This window comes from Drosophila takahashii, chromosome 2L (genome assembly GCF_030179915.1).
Source record: "Drosophila takahashii strain IR98-3 E-12201 chromosome 2L, DtakHiC1v2, whole genome shotgun sequence".
Lineage (NCBI taxonomy): Eukaryota > Metazoa > Arthropoda > Insecta > Diptera > Drosophilidae > Drosophila > Drosophila takahashii.
The window spans coordinates 33485904-33512186 of record NC_091678.1 but is presented as its reverse complement, the minus strand read 5'-3'; the positions used below and the strand labels follow the sequence as shown (position 1 = coordinate 33512186).

Here is a 26283-nt window from a genome sequence, read left to right as displayed (position 1 = left end):
AAGGGGATTGTTTCGGGGCTTTAATTTTGTCATTTTTGTTTAAGTTTGCGTTTTTGCTATGATGATGTGGTGTTTTGGCTACTGAATGGGGAATGGGGTGGTTGTGCACATTTGGAGCAGAGTGGGGTGTTTCCGCATTTTTTGGTTTTGTGACCAAGGATTTGGCAAGACTTGCTTCTCATGGGACTCTCGAAGTTTTACCGAGTGGCAGGAAATTTCGATTTTAGATGGGAGGTTGTAGAGTTTGAATGTTATTAGAATGACTCCGCTGGGTTTAGACACGCCATCGTATGATTTCATAAATTTGTAAACTTCCGTAACTTTTTGTGATTTAAGTTCATCGACGATTTCTTTCTCGGGAATGTTACAAAGTACGGGGCATAAACTGTCCCTTTTACAAAATTGAGGGCCTCGTGGAGCTTACACTGTTCTTTGCATATACCGGTAAGCTGGGTAGTGTTTAGAACAGGGACCGTAAATAATCATTATTTGAGATTTTTATTTTAAAAGGCCTACTGAGGTTTTTACATATTTTAATCAACCATTTAACTGGTTTTTTTGCACTTCATAGACATAAACAAGTAACAGTTAATTTGATTTCCAGATTTGTTGAAATGCATATACTTTGTGGGCAAGAGTAAAAAGAACGTTATTTTTGACGTGTAAAACAAAATATCACAGTAGTCTTTTTGAAATAAAAATCTCAAATAATGATTATTTACGGTCCCTGGTTTAGAAACTTTTCAGCATCGGCTTGAGATTTTACTAGCATAAATAAAATTTCCGTCTCTGAGGTTCGAAATTGTCACAATGTTTTTGGAGATTATTTTTAAGGCACGGTGTACTGCGAAGCATGTGAATTGAGAAATGGTCTTTTCAGTATTGGTGGAGGCAAAGAGAATATAAACACTAAGAGGTGTAACGCCCATACAACTGAATGTACGGCAAAATTTTTGGTGTGGATTCAGAAAGTGGATTTATCATTTCTTAGTATGCGTTGTCCGTGTTAGATTCTTTGGTTGTGTTAGTGTGCAATTTCGTTTGCTCTACTGCGAAATAGGCCCAATGTCGCATCTGTCTGACGTCTCGAAACAAGGCACTGTGGGCTAGGGGTGTAGTCGCTCGATTGCGGATCGTGTCGGACCGAGTTCAACTCCGACTGAACGCAACCTTTTTTTTTTAAGTATTTTTTTTTTTAAACATTGTTCGTTGAATATATTTTTTTTAAATTGAATGAAAGGTAAAGACCATTAATGGATTGAATGATTTCGGTGTAAATCATTTCTTTCTAGGGATTGTGTGCTTGCTTTTTTGTTTAAAAAATAAAATGATTGTTATTTTTAGTCCCTGAATTGCATTTAAATTGTATACTTCAATAAAAATTAAAAATTAAATAAAATTATAAAAGTAAACTCGGATGCATTTTCATAACCTTTTAATTCAAAAGTAATGAATTTGAAAGATTTGCTTAAAATGCTTCTGCTTTTAAAACAAACAAAAAACACAACAAAAAAAATTAAAAAACAAACCAAAAAATTAATAAACAAAAAATTAAAAAAAATAACAAAGTAAAATAAATAAAAAAAAAATGAAGATAAAAATAACACCACTTCGCGTCAGAGTGGACTCGAACCTCAATCGCATTATTCGCGGGCCACCAACTACAGCAATGCGCCACAGCCCTTTTTAAAATATTGTGCGCAATGTGCCTTTTAGGACGATTCCTTTTCGGCAACATAATTCAAGAATCAACAAATGAGACAAAAATTGAAGTTCGACTTTTCTGCAGCGCGGAGTTTTGAGATCGAGAGAGAAAGTGAGCGAGAGAGAGAGAAGTCATGAAACGGCATTCTAAAAATAGACTGAATTCGTGTGAGTCGCATTTCTTGCTCCTCGTTACACATCTTAGTGTTTATAATATCTTTGGTGGGGGCGATTGTAATATATTTTGGATAAGGAGGTAAAAGTTCGGGGAATGCAATGTCCAGTTTTTGGGGCTGTCTTCTTTTTTTTGATGGAGGGCTGATGGCAAGCGGCGCAAACCGATTGTTGCCCAGGTTTGGAGGCCCTGGGCCCATGATGGGGCTTCTTAACTAATGATTTTTTTTTTATAAACGGTGGATTGAAGACTATTGCAAAACTCGCGAAGAAAAAGTGTGAAAGGTAAGACCCACGTGGGTCCAATAATAACAGTGACCGTACAAGATCCGTTGTTTGGAGATGAGACGTCCGCTCGCAATGAGAGATAGTCCAATCATATTGATCTGTATGGCAAAGTTAAGCTCTGATCCATTGACTTTAAAATGAAACGAAAACTGGCCAAATTGGGTGGATATGAGCCGGGCTATAGGAAGAAATTCGAAAAAGTAAGAAATTGAATATATTTTATTGCTGTGGAGAATTTTGGCTGTAAACTAGTGTAATTGGACCTTAAATTTTTTCGCTGAAATCTACTCTCAATACAGCACGGCATTCCTAAAAATAGTCCCCATTGGAATATATTGCCCACACACAAAAAAATTTTGCTTGGTAAAATTGACTAATAAAGATAGTTCAGTAACTATAAGAGATAGTACTTTAACAATAAAAATAGTCAACCGTGTACTTGTTTTTGCTTTGCGTAACGTAACATCTTTAGTATAAAAGTATGCAACAGTAATTTTACAAATCTTCTGCGATGCCTTTTTTATAATTCCCAACTGGGGTATCCCTTCATGAAACAAGCCCAAGACAGATTCTGAGTCATTAAGACTTATTTTCTGTCTTAAGTCTTTAATATACTTCCACACTAGCTGGAATTCAAGTGCAACCCGCACCTTTATGAGGTGTAGGATAAAGTCACTTTTGGAAAAGGTAATTGGACAACTACCATTTTAATACTACTTTTAAATTACTGTGAAATAGGTATAGATAATTGTATATTTACTATAAAAATAGTAAGTTAACTACAATTTATGGTTCGGGTACGTTCTACCCTTTTTTATAATTGCCTAACAATTTTTTATAGAAACCCTTACGTTAACGAATTACGTAAGAGTAACATTTACTTAGTAGAATTGATAATTTTTATGGTTGGGGCCTGTTTGACAATTATTACAGTTGTTTTTACCAAGTTTTTTTTTTGTGTAGACGAGTCGATCTAGCCATGTCCGTCTGTCCGTCCGTCTGTCCTGCAATAGACTTTTGGAAAAGTTTCATCCTGATAGCTGAAAAACTAAAAGACTAAGAGACAGATAGACAGACAGACTCGACTCGTCTAGTGATGCTGATCAAGAATATATATACTTTATGGGGTCAGAAACGTCTCCGTCCCTGCGTTGCAAACTTCTGACTAAAATCATTATACCCTCTGCAAGGGTATAAAAACCCAAAACTATTAAATAGTTGCATGCACAATTTTTTTATAGTGTGTATATATTTAAATTAATCAAAAGCAAGAAAGGAAGCTAGCTTCGGCCAGCCTATTATTTTACCAATCGCAAACAATTTAAAGTTCGTATTGTTTTGACATTATTTTGACATTAATTTTTGTATAGAGTAGAAGAGAACACAATATAAACCAAAGAAGCTAGAATTTGTTTCCTATTACTTTTCCATACATTTTCCGAACGTTCCTATGGCAGCTATATGATATAGTCGTCTGATTTATTAAATATTTAGTTCGAAATTCAGAAATATTTAAAGAATAATATCCCCAAGAGTAGAAGGTAATATTTTAAAAAACACCGAAGACAGAATTTTTTTAGGTTCTTTTTTCCGATTCTTCCCATGGGAGCTATAAGATATAGTTGTACGATCTGGTCGGTTCCGACTTATATACTACCTGAAATAGAAACAAGCAAGGAAGCTAACTTCGGCCAGCCGAAGTTTATATACCCTTGCAGGTATGCCTACTTAAAATGCTGTTTTTACATTGTCAAAAATCAAAACGCCTATTTTCTACAAAGTTACAATAGTTTTTCTATTATTTTTTTGATTATTCCTATGGGAGCCATAAGATATAAGGGTCCGATCCGGCTCGTTCCGACATATGTACTACCTGCAATAGAAAGAAGACTTTTGGGAAAGTTTTATCGCGATAGCTTTACAACTGAGGGACTAGTTCGCATAAAAACGGACAGACGGACAGACTGACAGACGGACAGACGGACTTGGCTAGATGGACTCGGCTATTGATGCTGATCAAGAATATATATACTTTATGTGATCGGAAACGTCTCCTTCACTGCGTTGCAAACATCTGACTGAAATTATAATACCCTCTGCAAGGGTATAAAGAATTTTGAGAAAGTTTCAAGTAGAAACGGACGGACAGACTGATATGGCTAGATCGACTCGTCTAGTAATGCTGATCAATATACTTTATGGCGTCGGAAACGTCTCCTTCACTGCAGTGCAAACTTCTGACTGAAATCATAATACCCTCTGCAAGGGTATAAACACAAAAAAATGGGTGTGTCAAGCCTACGCACGACAGAAGTGAAACTTGTAGTATTCCTCTCTCGTTTATCATTTAGTTATCTCTTTTTTTCTGTCTTAGGTTAGTTTGAAGATTATAGGTCAAATAATTCAAGGACGAAGCATGGATTTGGTTTATTTCATATTTATTTACAAGTATACAATATTACATAAATAACAATATAACAATTAAAAACAAGAGAGAACGCTTTAGTTGGGTTGGTGTCCCGACTATTTAACACCCTATCGACTATCAGCTAAAGGAAGTGCGAACGCTGTACTCGTGTTCGTGTCCCGACTATAAACGTAGCTGAGCTAAAGGGAGTGCGAGGGAGATAGATATATGTAGATATTTTGATTGCGTATAACTTTTTAATGAATGGTCCGATTTGAAAAATGTCTTCTACATTTCGATAGGTATAAATATACACAACAAAATTGCATTTATACTTCTCGGAAATCTTTAAAGATGTGGGCGCAGGACACATTTTAAAATCGTTAGTGGGCGATTGTGGGCGTTAGAGGGGGCGTGGCGCTCGGCTGAAATAAACTTGCGCTGCGTAGGAGGCCCAAGAATATGTGTGGAAAATCTCAACCTTCTAGCTTCTGTAGTTTCCGAGATCTCAGCGTTCATACAGACGGACGTGGCTAGATCGACTCGGCTAGTGACCCTGATCAAGAATATATATACTTTATAGGGTCGGAAACGCTTCCTTCTACCTGTTACATACTTTTGCACGAATCTAATATACCCTTTTACTCTTCGAGTAATGGGTATAACTACCAGGGACCGTAAATAATGATTATTGATTTTTTTTGAACCAAAAAATCAAGCTCTTAGGATCGACGCATGCAAAAAATGAAAACACCATAGTAATCCTCTTTGGTTAATCTATCCATTTTCACCATTATTTTTATTTTTGAGATTTTTAAATAAAAATCCTAAAAAATAATGATTATTTCATGAAAATAATCATTATTTCTGATCGGAAAAAATAAAACTCAAAAATAATGATTATTGTTGATTCTAGTTTTTTTGATCAAAACATGGATTTCTCTTCGCTCTGAGCGCTCTCGCACATGGTTATTAGTAAAGTCAATAAGAGATTCGAAACTTGAATAAAGTTTGGCAACTCAAGTCGACTCGTAGGTCCCCAAATTTTATTTTGGTTTGATAGACCCCGTTGCAAATCAACGGCCTTCACGTGGTGTTCCTTGGGTACCGATTTTAACATACAAATCGGTAGCTAATTCGAGCGGCGAAAAACATACAAGAAGGCATATTTATATTAAGTTGATTAGCTGAGTAACGGGTATCTAATAGTCGAGGTACTCGACTCTAGCGTTCTCTCTTGTTTTATTTGATAAAACTTAAGCATTTGGGCCATAGAATTAACTATTGAGCAGCGGTTTAGATTTTTTAAATCCAAAAGTTAATTTTAAATGTAGCACAAATGGAAATTTTTGTGTCCGCGTTCTCTTCAGTACCAGCATGCGTCAATTAGAAAACCTAGGATTGCAGTTATCCTCTGCTTTCCTATTTCTCCCAATGATTCCATCTGATACGTCCCGAAGTTCTCTTCAGTACCAGCTTGCGTCAATTAGAAAACCTAGGCTTGCAGTTATCCTCTGCTTTCCTATTTTTCCCAATGATTCCAGCTGATACGCCCCGAAGTATCTCGCCCGTCATGGTTTAGTGCTGGGCAATGACCCAACTTATAATATTCAAAAATCCACCAAAACCAAAAGACTTGTTATACCCTTGCAGAGGGTATTATGATTTCAGTCAGAAGTTTGCAACGCAGTGAAGGAGACGTTTCCGACCCCATAAAGTATATATATGCTTGATCAGCATCACTAGACGAGTCGATCTAGCCATGTCCGTCTGTCCGTCCGTTTCTACGCAAACTAGTCTCTCAGTTTTCAAGCTATCGGGATAAAACTTTCCCAAAAGTCTTCTTTTTATTGCAGGTAGTATATAAGTCGGAACGAGCCGGATCGGACAACTATATTATATAGCTCTCATAGGAACAATCGGGAAAAAAAATGTAAAAAAATTATATCTTGGGTGTTTTTGAACCTATAACATCCTACTTTTGGAAATGTCATTTATTATCTAATTCTGAATTTCGAATAAAATTTTTTCAAAATCGGACGACTATATCATATAGCTGCCATAGGAACGATCGGAAAATTAATAGGAATATAATAGGAAATAAATTTTTGCTTCGTTTATTTTATTATTGATTATAACTCTTTTCAAATATTTTCGAATTTCGATTTTAATTTTATCAAAATCGAACTACTATATCATATAGCTGCCATTGAAACGAACGCAAAATTAATGAGAAATAATAGGAAAATTAACATTTTTGCGATTTGTAAATTAATAGGAATTATCTGCAAGGGTATATAAGCTTCGGCTGGCCGAAGCTAGCTTCCTTTCTTGTTCTCACATTAATTTTTAATTTTTAGTACTTTTAAAATTCGTAGAAAAAATATTAATAATTGTCAATCAAATAAATTAAACTATATAACTATTACCATAATGTCTATAATCATAATATTAATTTATTTTACTCAAAATTTTTACAAATAATAATAAGAATGAATGTGGGATTTAACAAAATTATAGAGAAAAGCCACGGTAAGACGATTAAAATATTTGATCACATTTATCAAGGAATTAAATTAAATTACAAAGAAAACTAATATTGTTTTTGATTGTCAGATCGTGGCCTAAGCCATTTTTAAGTGTTGTTAAAATATAAAAATTCGTGTTGGTGCACTCAGAAAAAAAAATCGCCCTGAATTTTAGAAATTCGCCATACTTTTTAAGCCAAAGGCAGCTCGCCTTGTCTTTTAGAAAAAATTATTCTAAAATCAGAAAAAATTTTCTTAAATTTAGGGTTAGTTTTGGCAAAATTGAATAAGAAGAAGAAAAAAAAAATCGGGAAATCGGGAGTTATGCCGACTCCACCCCTCTGTCGGTGTGGGGTGTTGTTGTTGGGGTTCCCGTTTCTCAACTTATTGTTCTCTCCTCTATTTAAACACATGGATGACGTCACGATGCTTGTACACAAACACACTTTTAATCTTAAAATGTAACTGAAATAATAACTGAAATTATTATATTATTTGTTAATGATAATCATAAAATTCAAATAACATACTATCTTGAACCCCTTACCTCACAGTTTGCAGTAAAACACTCTACTAGCTGCGCCAGGGAAGCATCACGAGAGGCGCTGTACAAAGTACATTCTCATTCTGTTCGTTTGGATTCTAGGTTTATAGTCTTATTTACCTAAATCCTTATTTGTATTAAAGTATACATATTAATGCGCAAAAAAAAAAAAAGACGCCAAAAATGTCCGCCTCGACGTGGGATCGAACACACGCTTCCGAATATAAACGTAGAAAACAAATAATCCGCTCGCACTAGACCCCTAGGTTACCGATTGGGCCAATTTTCTAAAATGTAAGGCGATTTTTTCTTAGTTTGAAAGAAAAATTTCGGAATAACAGAAAATTTTTCTAAAAGTGGATAACAAGAGGAGTTGATCTAATCAGGGTAAGTTTTTCTTATTATTTAGAAAAATATTTCTGAAAAATAGAAATATTTTCTGAGTTTCAAGGCGATTTTCAAAGTATGGCGATTTTCTAAAATTTAGGGCTATTTTTTTTTTGAGTGTGGTTTTGATAACACGAAAAATGCCTAATATACCTATAATATACGTAACCTTTTACGGACCCTGAAAAATATTGTTAAAACAAGATTTATTCGCGTGTGACCTTAACTAACACCGAAATTGTGACCAAATTTTATCTGCCTTTGGCATGTTGGATTTATCAAATATATGATGCAGGGTCACATTAATTTAAAATTTGTTTGAAAAAGTGAAAGTAGTTAATTTTAATCTAAAAAACAATAAAAAGGTGAGTGATAAAATGAATTTTTTCTTTTAATAATCTTTATTTCAGCGTTACAGAGGTTAGTATCACAGATATTTTCGCCATTAATAAATATAAGCCTCCAGATGCTATCTTCAACACAAATTCGGCATTTCAGTGTCACTTGAAATGTTTTTAGTCTTCACCAGTGGTAAATGGTGTTCGGTGTTCATTAAATGGTTGTATGAATAGTACTTCGTTGTTTAACTTAATCAAAAGATTACATTTATTTCAGCTAGGCCGATTGAGACTTCTTGGGACCAGAAGTGTTGCGCCTGCGTTTGTCATATTTAATTTTTTCTTCTCATAGTTTTTGATATAGATATACGACAGAAAACAGCTGATCAGAGGGAAAATGATCGGCCATGGCAAACCAGGCATAATTTCTGAAGAGATACTTTAATTTTGTGCGGAGACGTAATAATGGTAATTACTCTTATTATTATTCCTGGTCTTAGATTCATATCTAAATATTTTTGATATTTTCAGAAGACAGACAAGACATGGATACCAAAAAACTGCATTCGGCCAAGCAAAAACCGGGAATGCTTCAGGCATTAACAATTTTTAATTCCAATGCTTTGATTGTAAATATTATTAATAAAAACACAAACAAATATTACAAAACAAAAGATTTTTATTGTGGAAAATCAGATACTGCAAAGCAGCGCAAAACCAAAACTGCGAGGGTCTGGAAAAACCAAAACTGGGAGGGTGTAGCAAGTGGAGAAAAAACATAACTGAGTACGTGTGGAAAATCTATAACGCGGGAAGTCGAAAAACCAGTGGATTTTGGCCTGCATTCTACTGTCAGAGATCCAGATAGAAATCTCATTTCCCCCTTACTTTTTGTGTCACCTCCGTGTATTTTGAAACCAGAGATAGAACAAATGTAAGGGGTGAATGAGGTTTTGTCCCTTCCGCTTGTATGGAGAAACCTCATGAAAATATGTTATTTTCCAGAGGAATTTTCCCGGTGGGGACACATCATGTGCTCATGTGTCTCCTGTGTGTCTGTTTCTTTGCAGCTTCTGAAATTAGCGTTGTACGGAAGCCCCATCTTCATGGCTTGCGTGCCAATGGCCCAATGGCCTGTGCCGTGATCCTTCTAACATCCCTTTTACTTTTGGTTATTAGCTCTCGAGTTCTTTTGCTATTGACGGTTGGCCAGCAAAGCTTTGATCTCCTGAGACCCTGCTTTTCCGACCAATTTTTACTAGCTTCTGTTTTGTAGTGTTCGTGAATCCTTGCTTGGACTGTATTTAGGGATTCAGGTAGACTAGTTGTATAGAAGTCGTCTGCCGACCCCATTCGTGCAATTTATCCGCCTTTTCGTTTCCTGGTATATCATTGTGCCCTGGCACCCATGTTATCTGTACATGGTTGTTTGTTGCTAGTATGTTAGGAGCCGACTTACAATCGGTTACTAGTGTCGAGTTGGTTCTAGCTGCTGCGAGAGATTTGATAGCCGCTTGGCTATCAAAGTATATCCTCACCTTGGTATTCCTGAGGCATTGCTGAATCGAAAGCTTGGCTGCTTCTAAAATAGCAAGTACCTCAGCCTGAAAAACTGTCGCTGATTCTGAGAGGCGGAATTTCGATTCTAACCCCCAGCTTTCAGCGAAAATTCCAGCCGCTAGTCGTAAATCCGTTTCCAAATCTTATCTCAGCTGTCATATAATCCGTTTTGTTCTTTGCCAGATAATTACTGTTCTCTAAGATACGGCAGTGCCCTCTTTTTTTGCCACACCTACAAACATGAACTGGGTATATATATGTTTGTATGTACAGTTGTACCACTGCGTTAATTCTTGTTTTAAGGCTGGTCAGCTGAGTAACGGGTATCTTATAGTCGAGGTACTCGACTAAAGCGTTCTTCCTTGCGCTATTTTATTCTACGAGTAACGAGTATAAAATGGCTTATCATCAAAAAGAAAAAATCGAAGAATAAGAACAGTCACTCGTTTAAACAATGTTTGAGCAATGTAAATATTTTTATTACTACAGTGTAAATATGTTAAGATGGTCTTAAGTTTCTCATTGAATGTAATTAATTTATTTTGTATCTCAACAGGTTAATTACTGATAACAAAATGCGGCATGATGCGACATGTATACTCCAGGTAACTCCTACAACTCCTAGAACCCAAAAAAAAAACTTTTCAATTACAATTGGTTTATTTATCCCTCCTTGTAACAGGCGCTCTTTTCCATGATTATTGTGATAGGAGCGATTGAGGCTCACATTCGCATTCAGGCAAATGAGGAGCATGTGGATTCTAAGTTTAAGCCGGAATTCGTTCGTTCTGCGGTAGAGAGTATGACAGTGTATAATTACTCCGAGACCGTTTTTCGTTCCGAAACACGAACCGAGTTTGGAGACGTATTTCTGCCACTGCGCAGTGCCGTGGAGGATGTTCCCACTGTAAATCAAAGAAACTTGGCAACGCTAGTGCAGTCTTCTGGCATACGTTCCTTTGTGCGTGATTCCGTAGAATCAGCACCCAAAGACGAAGAGAAGATCGTAAATTCAATCACAAATGTGGACAGCTTTATCAGAAATACTGATTTGGGGTCAAACAATAATAGTGGCAAGCAAACAGATCTGATAGATCCAGATGCTTTTATAATTTCCGATAAATATGCTGCTTTCATTACTCAAGCAAACTCAGACGACTTTTATCCAAAGCCATACCGTGCGGGATCACCGCATCAACACTTGCTCAAAACTGTCAATATCGAGCAACTGGAGCACATCGATGAACTAGACCGTTATGCCGATAAGCAGTTTAACAAAGCATATAAGCAAGAAGGTGTGCAGAATCAACCATACGGAGCTCTGGCACCAATTAAGAGGAAGGACTTTAATGTGGCTACGAAAGTTCTATGTTATATGTCAAACTGGGCATTTTACCGAACTGGAGATGGTCATTTTGTACCGGAGCAGATAGACTATAAGCTCTGCTCTGCTATTATCTATTCGTTCGCATCCCTGGACCCCGATCACCTCACCATTCGAGAGTTCGATCCCTGGGTGGATTTGGATAACCAATACTATCGCCGGGTGACATCCCTGGGAGTTCCGGTTTTAATCGCTTTAGGTGGCTGGACAGATTCTACTGGCTCCAAGTATTCTCGCCTGGCCAGCGATAATATCAAGCGACAGGTATTCGCGTCAAGTGCGGCTAGCTTTCTACAGCGTCATGGATTCAGTGGCCTGCACCTGGACTGGAACTACCCAAAGTGTTGGCAGAGTGACTGCTCAAAGGGACCTTTATCCGACAGGCCCAACTTGACCAAACTTCTTCGTGAATTGCGTACCGAGTTTCAGCGTATTAATCCAAAATTTCAGGTAGGAGTGGCAATCTCCGGCTATGAAGAGATTATAAAAGAAGCCTATGAGTTTTCTGCATTATCAGAAATAGTGGACTATATGACAGTTATGACCTATGACTACCATGGCGCCTGGGAGCGTCAAACGGGTCATGTGAGTCCGCTTTATGGCTCATTATCGGACAAGTATCCCCAGTACAATACTGACTACACCATGCAACTACTGTTAAAAATGGGAGCGCGGAGAGAAAAACTTGTGTTGAGCATTCCATTTTATGGGCAGAGTTTCACATTAGAACGTAGTCACAAGAAGCTGGCAGGACCAGGCACTCCAGCCACTGGACCTGGAAAAGCTGGAGACTTGACAAAGCAGCCGGGCATGCTTGCTTACTACGAAATCTGCAAGCGCATAACAGAGTCCAGGTGGATGAGTGATCGGGATGCAAACCGGAGATCCGGTCCGTTTGCCATGCTGAACGACCAGTGGGTAGGTTACGAAGACACGACCAGTGTCGAAGCCAAAGCTCGATATGCGGCCAAGAACAATTTTGCAGGAGTGGCAGCCTGGACCGTTGACCTTGACGATTTTCGAAATGCGTGTTGCAGCGAGTCTTATCCCCTACTGAGGGCCATTAACCGGGCATTGGGACGCTTAGATTCGGAGCCGCCTACTTTAAAGAACTGTGAGCGTCCGCCGTCGGTGATCACACCCGTGCCACCCCAAATGACAACGATCAGTAGCGATGGCTCTGCGGGATCGGGACAGAATCACGATCATACTACTTCCGGGCTGAGTTGGGAGCCTAGCACTAGTCCCACCATCAGCACTACGAGAAAACCAAAAACAACCACAACTAAAAGACAAAAGAGTACTACCACTGCCAGCACCTCCTGGTGGATCTCGACAACAGGACGTCCAATCAAGCCGACAAGGACCACCACCAGACCAATTTTGACCACGATCCCCGTGCCTGCAGTAATCTACCCGGTGGTGCAGGCTTCGTATTGTAAGAGTGGCGATTTTTACCCCGACTTAAAAAATTGTAACGCTTATTATCACTGCATTATTGCTGGGGAGTTGCGGCAGCAATTCTGTCCCGGCGGTCTTCACTGGAACAACCAGGCCAAGGGATGCGACTGGCCGTCGTCTGCTCAGTGCTCAGTAAAAAGTAAAGAGGAATCGAGTAATGATCGCCCAAAACCAGGAGCAACGTCTAAGAAGCCAAAGAAGACCACAACAACTTTAAAACCCATTAGAAAAACGACCGTACGACCACTTTCATCTGGCAGTTGCAAGGAGGGGGAGTACTACACCCACAGATCTTGCGGCAAGTATTACATTTGCGTAAATGCAGCCTTAGTACCTAGTGAGTGTGGAGGAGAGTTACACTGGGACGCAATTCGTAAAACCTGCGACTGGCCAGAGAACGTACAGTGTGTGACAAGTAAGAAATACTTGAAAATTATTCGAGCGAGTAGTGTTAACGCGGAAGATCCTTGCAACGGCGAAGAGCGAGTACCCTATCCAGCTGATTGTTCTAAGTATCTTTTCTGCTTATGGAACCGCCTTCAGGCTGCTGACTGCCCGCCGGGACTGCACTACAGTGAGACAATTGCTAACTGCGACTGGCCAGCAGAAGCCAAGTGCAATCAGGATGGTGGTAATGGCAACGGAGGATCAGAGCCGAGTGCAACTGCAAAGCCTCCGGCGCTAGCCAAACCAGCAACCACTACCCAAATCCCTAACAGCCTTTTGCGTCCCACCTATCCCACAGAAAAACCAGTACTCAAGCCCTTTGATGGCTATTACAAAGTTGTGTGCTATTTTACCAACTGGGCCTGGTATCGAAAGGGCATAGGTCGCTACACTCCAGACGACATTAACACGGACATGTGCACTCACGTAGTTTATGGGTTCGCAGTGCTGGACTATTCCGAACTCATTCTGCGAACCCATGATTCCTGGGCCGACATTGACAACAATTTCTACACGAGGGTCAGTAGTCTAAAAAGCAAGGGCATCAAGGTAAGCTTGGCGCTCGGTGGATGGAACGATTCGCAAGGTGATAAGTACAGTCGCTTAGTACGAAGTCCATCAGCACGGGCTCGCTTTGTCCGCCATGCCCTCGAGTTCATAAAAAAATACGGATTTGAGGGTCTTGACCTAGATTGGGAGTATCCAGTGTGCTGGCAAACAGAATGCAGTAAAGGGTTCACTGAGGAGAAGGAAGGCTTTACCGCTTGGGTTCGGGAGCTTTCTGAGGCGTTTCGACCCCGTGGACTTTTGTTATCTACTGCAGTCTCTCCTAGCAAAAAAATCATAGATGCCGGATATGACGTTTCCCAGCTGTCTCACTTATTTGATTGGATCGCTGTGATGACATATGACTTCCACGGGCAATGGGATAAAAAAACTGGACATGTAGCCCCTCTGTACCAACATCCCGACGATGATTTAGAATATTTTAACGCGGTAATTATACAAAATAGGTCTTCAGAAAACTATGCTTCATTTATTTTTTCTACTTGCAGAACTTTTCCGTACACTATTGGATCGAAAAGGGAGCACCATCACGCAAAATCGTATTGGGTATGCCGCTATACGGCCAATCCTTTACTTTAGAAAATGCCAGCAACAATGGATTAAATGCCAAGTCATCCGGGCCCGGCCAAGCTGGAGAATTCACTCGGGCCGCAGGATTCCTTGCTTACTATGAGGTAAATAGCTATATAAATAGGGGAGTGTAGGGTAAGGTGACGAACGATTCGTTTTTTGAATGTAACTTTTCTAAAAATCAATATTTTTCAAAAGTGTAAACGCAGAAAGTTGCTTACATCTACTGAGCATATCCCTGTAAAATTCAAAATTCGAAATTCCAATGCAGCTAAATCCCACAGCGTTTGGCGTGAACCCTTCTTTTTTTGCACTTTCAAAAGTTGTAGGGTAATGTGACGAACGATTTGTTCTTTAATGTAACTTCTCCAAAAATCAATATTTTTTAAAAGTGTAAAAGCAGAAAGTTACTTACATTTACTGATCATATTTCTAAAAAAAATTTGGATTCGAAATTTCAACGTAGCCAAATCCCACAGCGTTTGGTGTAAACCATCCTTTTTACAAACAAAAAAATAAATTTTTTTATATATTATTTACGGAAAGGTTATTTTCGATACGGAAAAGAAAGAAGTAATAGGATAATACCCAAACTTACAAAAAAAAAAATGGTCAAAGTGCAAATTTTTTTAAAATTAAATCACTATGGACGGCAGTCCATGTAGTGACAAAGCGCACCGGGAGAGTGTGCGAAGGCGACTACTATATATACACGAAGAAATGAAAATCTACTGTGATGGTCCGATCATAATGAATGATACACATATCGAAAGGTATTGAAAAAACTAAGAGGATTGCATACCAAGACTCTAAGAAAATCAATTGGCTTGGGAGAGAGAGCGGTGAAAGTAAAAAAGTGAAAATTTCGAAATTTGGAGCTGTTGGGGCCGGTGGGGATAAATGCCCCCTCGCAATGTTTTAATTGTATTCCTTTTGAAAATACCCGTCGAATGAGGGGTCATTTGTCAAAATCCGACGCTCCATTCAAAAGTTATAGCCAAAATAAGATTTTCTTCGTCTTCCCAAAATGAAAATTTAATTCTGTTTGTCAGTTTGTCAGTTTGTCCAAAACATGTTTTTTAAGTTTTGAAAATATGATATGACGTTGATCACATCGATATAAAAAACTTTTGTTCTACCACTTTTGGAAAAACTCGCTAGTTTAGCGGGAAAACAGCTATAAGTAGCTAAAATTCGGAAAGCCGTAACTTCTATACTACTAAAGCTGCATCTCGTTTGAAAGGTATTTTTAAATGCTATAAACGCCTTCTATATGCAATTTGTGTAAATGTAATACTTAAAAAAAAATGAACAGAAGACAATTTTTTAAAACTTTTTTTTTAGCTTTTTTTATTTTTCTCAAAAACTGCTCTAACGATTTTCTTTAAAACCTTAAACTGTATAGCCCTTGAGATTCCTTAAATTTTGCTATATAACACATTACTGTAAAAAGTCACGTTTAAAAGTTATTTTTATTCGAAAATGCCTACTTTTGCCAGCTCGAACAATTAACGCTCCCTGAGTATTGAATTTTGTGGGAGGGTATCCGAACTGTATTTTAGGGTCATGGAATCAGTAAATTTGCACTTAAGAGTTCCATATAGGAATCTTTTGTTTTACGACTTTTGGAAAAAGCCGCTACTTTAGCGGGAAAAAGCTAAAAATAGCTAAATTTCGTTAGTTTGTAAGTTCTACACTACTAAAGGTACCGACATGTGCTATACATCGTTTAAAAGGTATTTTGAAATACTTAAACGCCTTTTTAACTTAATTTGTTTAAATACAATGGCTTACAAATTATGATTGACCAATTTAAATTTAAATGTATGTATATATTAGCTCCTATGAGAGCAAATGTAAACAAACAAAAACTTCTGATATCAAATAAAAACACCTCTTAACGAGGTAAAAAACTAGTGACGATCGCACCTTTAACATACAAAAGTTCTGATATCAACATTTGTGACGAAAAATTATTACACTCGTCATTAAATAGACTTTCTAATATTTTCTCATTCGGCACGCTGCAATAGAAAATGCCTGTGAAGGGAAAAAGACTGGAATAGTTTGCTAGGGCGGGCCGAATGAGAAAATATTAGAAAGTCTATTTAATGACGAGTGTAATAATTTTTCGTCACAAATGTTGATATCAGAACTTTTGTATGTTAAAGGTGCGATCGTCACTAGTTTTTTACCTCGTTAAGAGGTGTTTTTATTTGATTAAACTGGCGTCACTATTAAAAACAACAATAAAACTGCAGCAGTAAATGTTATCTGGTATTATTATATTTATACCCGTTACTCGTAGAGTAAAAGGGTATATTAGATTCGTATTAGATACCCGTTACTCGTAGAGTAAAAGGGTATATTAGATTCGTGCAAAAGTATGTAACAGCTAGAAGGAAGCGTTTCCGACCCCATAAAGTATATATATTCTTGATCAGGGGCACTAGCCGAGTCGATCTAGCCATGTCCGTCTGTCCGTCTGTATGAACGCTGAGATCTCAGAAACTACAAAAGCTAGAAGGTTGAGATTTTCCACACATATTCTTTGGCTTCCTACGCAGCGCAAGTTTATTTTAGCCGAGCGCCACGCCCCCTCTAACGCCCACAATCGCCCACTAACGATTTTAAAATGGGTCCTGCGCCCACATCTTTAAAGCTTTTCGAGAAGTATAAATGCAATTTTGTTGTGTATATTTATACCTATCGAAATGTAGAAGACATTTTTCAAATCGGACCATGCATTAAAAAGTTATACGCAATCAAAATATCTACATATATCTATCTCCCTCGCACTCCCTTTAGCTGAGTTAGATTATTAGTCGGGACACCAACCCGCGTTCGCACTTCCTTTAGCTGAGTGACGGGTATTAGATAGTCGGGACACCAACCCGACTATAGCGTTCTCTCTTGTTTTTTTTACAAATAATCAACGATAACAGTTAAAATTCTTGAATAAAAAAAGTTTGTCACAATACCCTACAAAAAGTTCGTCCCGATACCCTACAAGCTAATAAAAAAAACGCGAGGTGCCAAAAACTGTTGATAAAGATCTCATGTATACGTGCTTATATTTGCCTGATTTTATTTTCCACTCATCTTTGCTCTGGCACTGCTGAAACACAAGTAAATTGAATGGGTTTGCTAGTTTGCGCACCACATTTTTAGCAAAAATTACCTTACGAAAAAATTACGGGACTTCTTATTAATATTACAGTAAATACATTGTCGACACGATAAGAGGAGACGACTACATTTATTTGGAATTTTTGTCGTGACGTCATATATGAGATTCGACGAGTTCGTCACATTACCCTACTCGTCAAATTACCCTACACTCCCCTACGTATTCATTAAAGGTTTACAAAGATTGGCTTTATATGCAACCTATTTGATATAGACTTAACGGTTTAATATTTTTGCTTAACATAATAAAACATTTCAGCTTTTTACTTACGTATGGGTCACATCTTTGATTTGCCTGAAAATTTTTTGCATATAGTATTCGGCAAAAAAGATAACACGTGTTTCAGTATTTAACCGAAGAAAAGTATTTGTATTTAAAATTTTTTAAAGTTTATCTAAAAATGTCAAATTTGAAAAATTACCTTTTGATTAAAAATGTTTATCTCCGGGTGTAGTAAATTCAATGGCTCTAGCTAGCTCCGAGCTTATAATTGTCGGTGTGTTGATCTTCAAGATAAGCCAAGTTGCGTATGGCTAAATATGGTGCGGCCGCAGTAAGTAGGGACCGTCAAATTACGATTATAATCCTTTATTTTAAATAATTATCCGTAACAGTTATAACTTTTAAAATAAAAAAAAATGCAACAGTTATACTCTGATTTTAATTTTAACAAGACAGGAAGTTAACTTCGGAGAGCCGAAGTTTATATACCCTTGCTGGTATGCCTACTTAAAATGTTTTTTAAATTGTTAAAAATCAAAACGACTACTTTTTACAAAGTTACAATGTTGTTTCTATTATTTTTTTGATTATTTGCATGCTCTGCTTATAACTGTAGGCGATTTTATTTTGGTGTTAGTGTGGCCACAGCCAGTCGAGTTGCTAAGAAGAGTCCTAAAATTTTTTTAAATACACCATTATTTTGTTTAGCTATTGTAGGTAAAAATCCGTAATGATTTTTATTTATTTGATTTTATAATAAAATTAAAAAATAACTGTTATTTGTTGATTTTTATGTATAACAGTTATTTCCTTGACATTAAAATAAAAATTAAATAATTAAAAAAATCATGCTAAGTATAACGTACTGATTTTTATTTTTTATAAATTTATAAATAACTGTTATATGTTGATTTTTATGTATAGGGGAGAGGTCTGTAGGTTGGGACGGTCTGTAAGTTGAGACAGTCAATTTTCTCAAAACTTTTCCACTAAAAAAAATTGTTTTTTTTTTTTTTTGTAGTTCTTTTTAGTGACAAAACTTTTGGGGGAAACATTATAATACAGGCTCTAGCCAGATTTAAGCTGTGAGAGTCGTGTACCATTTTTCACCAAAAAAGTGTTGGTCCACTTTTTTCAAAATTCCATTAAAAATTATTAACGTGCTTAAAATAACTTGGTAAGAGATTTAAAACATTAGTAATTTAATTGTTAACAAATTAAAAAAAAGAATCAGCTTAATGTGACAGTCAGAAAAAAAGTTATTAATTTTTTCCTGAAACATCCCATTTTGAGCGTATAAGTTGAGACACCCTTTTTCATACAAAAAGACCATAGCCCGACAGAGGTCGCTTTCTACCTAGTACATTTCTTTGATATTAGGGGAAAAGTTAATGTAAAAAATGGATGGGAAATAATTTAAGACGAACTAAAATTGATTAAATTAACATAAATAAATTATTTTTAAAAGTTGGGAGTACTTTTGGTGTAACAGGCCTCCTTTTCAAAATGTCGTTTTTTGACACTTTTAAAAAAATATATTTTTTAGTTTTCCCTAGGGGAAAAAAAAACTAATAGACTAAACTTTCGATTAGTACCAAATGCGTGAAGTTTCATAAGTGAATGTCGAAATGGCAGATTAAAAACAAAAGGTGTACCGACCTTCAGACCTCTCCCCTAACAGTTATTCCCTTGACATTTAAATAAAATGTAATAATTACAAAAATTTTATATAACTTAAAAGTTATTAAAAGTTAAAACTTAAAAAAAGCCAACCGTGCATATTGCATAACTATATATTTTTTTAATTTGTTTTACCCACAAAATCGCCATAAATCAAGTTTGAGTTTAATTTTTGATCACGACGAATAACTGTTATTTGACAACTTTTATTAAAGAACTCAAAAAAATACAGTTTTTCTTTGAGTTTTACTTTACGAATCCGGAAATAACTGTTAAAATGTGATTTTTAGCGTAAAACTCATAAGAGTTACGGTCCCTGTTATTTACGGTCCCCGTCCGTAACAGTTATAATTAAAAAAAAAATCACAATTCAACAGATATACTCTGATTTTTTTTTAACAAGAAATGAATATAACTTCGGACAGCCGAAGTTTATATAACCTTGTGGGTATGCCTATTTAAAATGTTGTTTTAAACTGTCAAAAATCAAAACGACTACTTCTTACAAAGTTACAATGTTTTTCCTATTATTTTTTCGATTATTCCTATGGGAGCCTTAAGATTTAGTGGTCTGATCCGGCTAATTCCGACATATGTACTACCTGCAATAGAAAGAAAACTTTTGGGAAAGTTTTATAGCGATAGCTTTTAAAATGAGATACTAGTTTGCATAGAAACGGACAGACGGACATGGCTAGATCGACTCGTCTAGTGATGCTGAACATCGGGAACGTCTCCTTCACTTCGTTGCAAACTTTTGACTGAAATTATAATATCCTCTGCAAGGGTATAAATATCAAAGCCAGGGACCGTAAAAGCTAAAAGTTTTATTTTAAAAGTCATTTGAGGTATTCAATTGCATTGCAAAAGTGTAAAATTTGTAAGTTTACCAGACAAAAATTGTGAACGACCTTTTTTGCAAAAATCTTTGCTAGATATTGACGTACAAGAAAAGGCTAACTTTTTTTTATATAGCTTGATGATTTTTGAGGAAAAAATAAATGCAATGGAGGCTTTTCCAAAAATACATTTGTAAATAACAATATTCCCCTCTTAACATTATAGTAGAAGTCCGCGTCTTCTTAGGAGTTTAATGTCTGGAGACGGACATTAAAATTGATTACATGTGTTGGTTAATGGTTAAAGCGCGAGTTTTTCAGCTGATTGGGTGGCCAACTTTTTGGTCACAAACGTCATTTGCTTACTGTCCTATTTAAGCCGTATTTAAATATCAAAAAAACCGAAAATAAAACCGCAAATTCTTTGGCATATGGGTGATATATCTGCATGGTTTAACAATAGCATTTACGAAATAGACAAACATTAGTCGCCAAATCTTAAGCGTTAATCGGCTTTTACCATAGTATCAAATCCGACTTTTTAGTATTTTTGTACTATTTAAAACCTCTAGTTTAAACCATTATTTCTACATAAGTACCACATATTTGTATACAAAGGCTGGGTTGTTGTAGGTTTTAAAAACTATTTTGTATAGAAATGGGTGTTGGAACTACCCTAAATGATTTAACCAGTTAAAGTTATTTGAATTATATAGTTTAAATTTAACGTCTAAATTGTAAGTGACCATGCCATCTTAATTTTATCGTTATTCATCACCTTTTATTTATAAGTCAAGAAGTAACAGTTATTTTCTGACCAAAAAATTAAAAGTCTTTTAACTTTTATTCCATGACTTTTATAATAAAGGACTGAAAATAACTGTTATTATAGGCTGAAACACAAAAAAGTGCAAAATATCAAAAAATCTCATCTGTTGAAATTCGGTTGGAATTTGTACTTATATTCTTATGGCGGCAATTTGTATTTACCTATATACATGAATTCTTTAATATAACGACACCGCGAATTCTTAAGGGTAAGAGGACGAGTATTGACCATCGTAAAAAATTTGTTTGTCCTTTTTTTCTAACCAATTAAACCCATACATAATTTCACCTACACAATGATTCAAAACATAATAGTTATTCTCAATTTTTATTAAATAAATCAAATGCTACATTGATTTTTATTTAAAAGTCAAAGAAAAACAGTAATTTTGTAGTTATCAATAAAAGATATTTTGGCATAACAGTTATTCAATGATTTGTGTACTAAAAAATAAATAATAAAAATCAAAACCAAAACCAAAAGAAACGAAAAACTCTCAAAACTCAAACTTCTTTGTTATGTTCCAGTAATATTAAAGTCAAAAATCCATTAAGTTATATTGTACAAAAAAATCAGATTGGTGGGAACAGCACAGTCAAAATACACATGTTCTTCTGTTTCTTTCTGCCTGAAATTAACAACAAATTAAGGCTTCGAATTCGCGATTATTATACCCGTTACTCGTAGAGTAAAAGGGTATCTTGTATTCGTGCAAAAGTGTGTAACAGCTAGAAGGAAGCGTTTCCGACCCCATAAAGTATATATAAAGTATATGTCCGTCTGTTCGTCTGTCCGTCTGTCCGTTTCTATGCGAACTAGTCCCTCAGCTTTAAAGCTATCGCGTAATTATAAATGAAGTATAAGGTGCTGTTTAGGTAAACCATTTATTTAATTATTTAACTTCAAAAATAGCATCTTCTTAATGGCTCCTTCTGATAAGTTGCATTTTAAGTCCGATAAAGGCAATTTTAGTGCTGAAAATGCACTGAAATGCACGCTGACTTGTGTCGTTGGTACCGAATGGACTACCTTTGCCAACTAGTACAAATGCGGATAATTAAACCTCTTATCTTCCCTGTACTTCATAATGTCCTCGCTCAAGTTGATAGGCTTTGGAGAATAGTATTCAATTTCCGTTCTTGAAAGTGGAATATCTGGGTTAATTTCTTCTTCGTAGTCCTCGTTTTCAGATGCCACATCAATCGAACTTAAAAAGGAGTTTAAGGGCCGTTTTCTCGTCCGTACTTTAATTTGCCTGCCGGGACAAAGGAGCGATATACAAAAAATGGTTTACTTGTCCTTATGTTAGCGCAGGTAGCGACAAATTTTTTCGGGGTACTTCATCTGCCCTTTAAAATTTGTGCGGGTAAATTTATTTGGATATTTTCACGCGTTGGCAGACATTCGAGAGTTGTCAATATTTTTCCACTCTTTATTCAATTTACAGTTAAATATAAATCAAAATAGTTTCGGTAAAAGTCATTATTCTAATCTAAAGTTAAGAAAGTAACTGCATTTATTTGGTTTAACTAATTCCATAGAATCAAACACCATTATTACAGGTTCTAATAGCACTTAGATTCTAATAGCACTTAAACAGATCATGCAAGGTTCGGAAAACCTTTTCAAAGTGTTGGAAAAAACCTGTTATTTACAAACCCTATGAAAACTGGGAGTGAGCTAACACATTCAAAGGGTTTTTGCTTAACAGATGTTACGCTCAGAGCAAACAGTTTTTTTTTAAATTCAAAAGGGAAAATACGTAATGTGTAAATACGTAATGTGTGAATCTGTAAGATTAGCCCATTTACCATTAAATTCCAATATTCTACATATTTTAAATAATTTAAGATTCCAAAACTCCACTTTTGGCACATCTTTATTATGTAGTATTTTTTAACAGGTTAAACATCCTTTAGCAGCTTAAAATTTTGTTTATGTAGCTTTAAATTTATTTTAACCGATCTGCCTTTTATAGCTCATTTGAACGGTAATTCGTTCCTTTATGACATTTCTTATTAAAGATAGTCAATACAGGTGTTGAAGCAAACAAAAAATAACAGCTAACCTAAATTCAGAATTCAATTTTATGTACATTGTGCGGTAGTGGAGAGACAAGGACCACTAGAAGTTCTCACCTTCTGATCTGATATCTTTCCCTTTCTGTACCCGATAAGTTATAATTCGTACTCAATAATAATAATTTGTACTTGATACCCAGTTGCGACGTGAGAAAAGTGGCAACACACTGCTAGACACTCGCTGACAGAATCTCGCCATGAACAGTCATAAGAAACACACTTATTTTTTGTGAAACTTAAGTTAAAAGTGGAATGTGAATAAAGTCTATCATTTAAATACATTTAAACGTCAGCGTTATCTCTTACAAAAGAGGAACCTGCAATTTTTGGGGGCTCAACCGGGATATGGCCATCCATTCGAGGGAGCAATAACATTCTTTTTGCGCAAATCACGTGGAGTGCGGTAAAAGCAGAGAGCTGGTGAAATTTCGCAAATTGGGCTGGAGGAGATCTCCAAATCGTCATAAGCAATTTGGCTGGAGTCTGACAAGAAGGGCAAGAGTTGACAGCAAGGCAAAGAAACAAAGTAAAGCGCGAATACAAAGACAGCGAGAAGTGCCGACTCTAACACATAAGCAGAGAGAGTTGCAGCTTTTGGGGAGGCAAAAAATTGGAGAGTCAGAGGACGCAGAGCTGTCGCAGTTTTCTGAGTCGAATTTCCCAGATATAAACCCATGCATAGGAGAGTTGGAAGATTGTGCAGCTACAGCTATAGCCAGGGGAATATTAAAGACTTGGCAAGTTTGAAATCAGCTTTGTTGGAGGAGCTTGGAGTTAAGTTATCCTCAGCAGAAAACGCAGGTTGGGAAAACGACAGCAGCATAAGGGTTAATCCTTGCATGAATTCCTATATGCACTTATGGATATCGCCAAGCCTATTCATTTGGAAGAAGATTGTCTGATCGAGTATTTCGTTGAGGGTATCCCGGTTGCTAGATCAAATAAAGCTATGCTGTATCAAGCTAGAAATCTTAAGGATCTTAAGATACAAATTGACGCTTATCAAAAATCTCGCGGTTCATCCAAGCCAGTAAACAAATATGGTTCGTAGGGTAGCAAGGCTGTGAACGACCCTGTCCTGTGAAAGAGAAATGTTTCAAACGCGATCAGCCAGGACATCGAGCAGCGCAGTGTAAGGCAGAAGTACAGGTCAAAACAGAAAGAGCAACAAATGTTGTTCAGAAAGATAAAGTCGTTTTAACACCATCGCGTGATTCCTTTCCGTCGAGCTTGGAATTGAAATCTGTGATTTGCATGAATTCTGAATTCAAAGGACTTGTGGACACAGGGGCCGAATTGTGTTTGATGCGTAGGCGTGTGTTCTTGAAGCTAGGCGTAGGAGTTTGCAGTCTGATGGGTCGTCAGAGAGTTTTGACAGGGATCGGTGAAAGTCAGGTTCTAGCATTCGGAAGTTTCTTAACAAGTGTTGTTATCGATGGTATTGATATGTCGGTCGAGTTTCATGTCATACCAGATGAGGATATGAAGTTTGAAGTTCTTAGACAAAGTGGACATGTTGGTAACCAAGTCTGGCACTATATTTTCAGCAAGAGTTCGTTGTGTTCAGCAAGGACCACAAAAAGGATCCGACGATAACCACGCAGGGCAAAGTTCTTGTGTGCAGCTAATTACCGAGTTCGAGACTCTGTGCATGATTACCACGAAGGACTATCAGGCGGTTTGGGGAGTAGATTTTGAGTAAGGAAGTAGTTTTTGAAGTGGAATCATTGATTGAGAATTACAAACCAAAGAGAAATCTCACTTCCCCAGTCGAGATGAAGATCTTGTTGACAAATGAGTTGCCCGTTTTTCAACATCCGAGGCGTTTGGCTTATTGCTATCAGAAAATTGTCAGGTTCAAGAATGGTTAGAGGAAGGGATTATCAAACCTAGTACATCCGAGTTTGCTTCGCCAGTGGTACTTGTCGATAAGAAGAACGGGAAGAAGCGCTTGTGTTGCGATTATCGTGAACTAAATGAAAAGATTGTCAGAGATAACTTCCCGATATCTCACATGGATTGCGTAATCGAAAAGCTGCAAGGTGAAGTTTTCACAACATTAGATTTGACTAATGGTTTCTTTCACGTGCCTGTTTCGCCAGAATCACAAAAGTATGCCTCGTTCTTAACTCAGAGTGGTCAGTATGAGTTCCTGTTTGTACCCTTCGGTATAACAAACTCTCCAGCAGTGTTTACCAGGTAAATCAGCTCCCCCTCGCCTCAGAGAATGTATCGCTTGACTCTGACGCAATTCTTCCCCCCACTTCCTTTACGGAAGTTCGGGGGCGATTTGGACTCTGGCGTTTGTGATCATGCTGATGCTGGCGTGAGGGAAGGGGCATCTGTATCGTCGATTTTACCTGATTCTTGTTCTCGTCTTCAATTAGATCTTGACTATTTACAGACTTAGTGCAAACTTAATAATTTATTTCTTAACTATTCTAAATGTAATTTTATGACATTTTATCGTCGTAATCCGTCTATGTATTCATACTCTATTGACAACAATGTGCTTCAACGTATTTTTACTGAACAAGACCTGGGAGTTTTATTTGAGCATAAACTATGTTTTAATGATCACATATCATTAATTTGTAATAAAGCTAGGAGCCTTTTAGCCTTTATGAAGCGCTGGTCTAAGGAGTTTGACGACCCTTATACAACCAAGTTCTATATGTATCTCTTGTTTGGCCATCGTTAGAGTATTGTTCTTGTATATGGTCACCGCAGACGGTAACTGGCCGTCGGTTCGCTGGCCGTCGGTTGCCATCTTATAATGCCAGATTGCGGTTACTAGACTTGCCCACCCTGATCAACCGTAGGATTTGTCACGGTGTTATGTTTATACACAAATTAATAAACGGTGATGTCGACTCCTCCTTTCTCCTTAGTTCCCTAAACTGGAATGTACCATGCAGGACAATTCGCCGGTATCGCCCCCTGTATCTGCCATTGTGCAGGTCAAATTTTGCCCTTAATGACCCTTTCCGTGTTCTTTGTGATAAATATAATGATCTCAGTCACGTCTTGTTGTATGGAGTCTCTTCAGTGTCTAATTATAATATAGTACTATCGTTATTGTC

At 36.9% G+C, this 26283-nt stretch overlaps 1 protein-coding gene across 2 annotated transcripts in view; it reads left to right on the top strand.

Moving 5' to 3' along the window:
* Positions 1–26283, top strand: part of Cht10 (Chitinase 10) — an 80379-nt gene that overhangs the window by 39148 nt on the left and 14948 nt on the right. For both annotated transcript variants that reach the window (XM_070213172.1, XM_044393728.2), the window contains exons 2-4: positions 10487–10535; positions 10613–14218; positions 14278–14463. In XM_070213172.1, the coding sequence (XP_070069273.1) occupies positions 10487–10535; positions 10613–14218; positions 14278–14463 (3841 nt within the window). The remainder of the gene's footprint in view (positions 1–10486; positions 10536–10612; positions 14219–14277; positions 14464–26283) is intronic.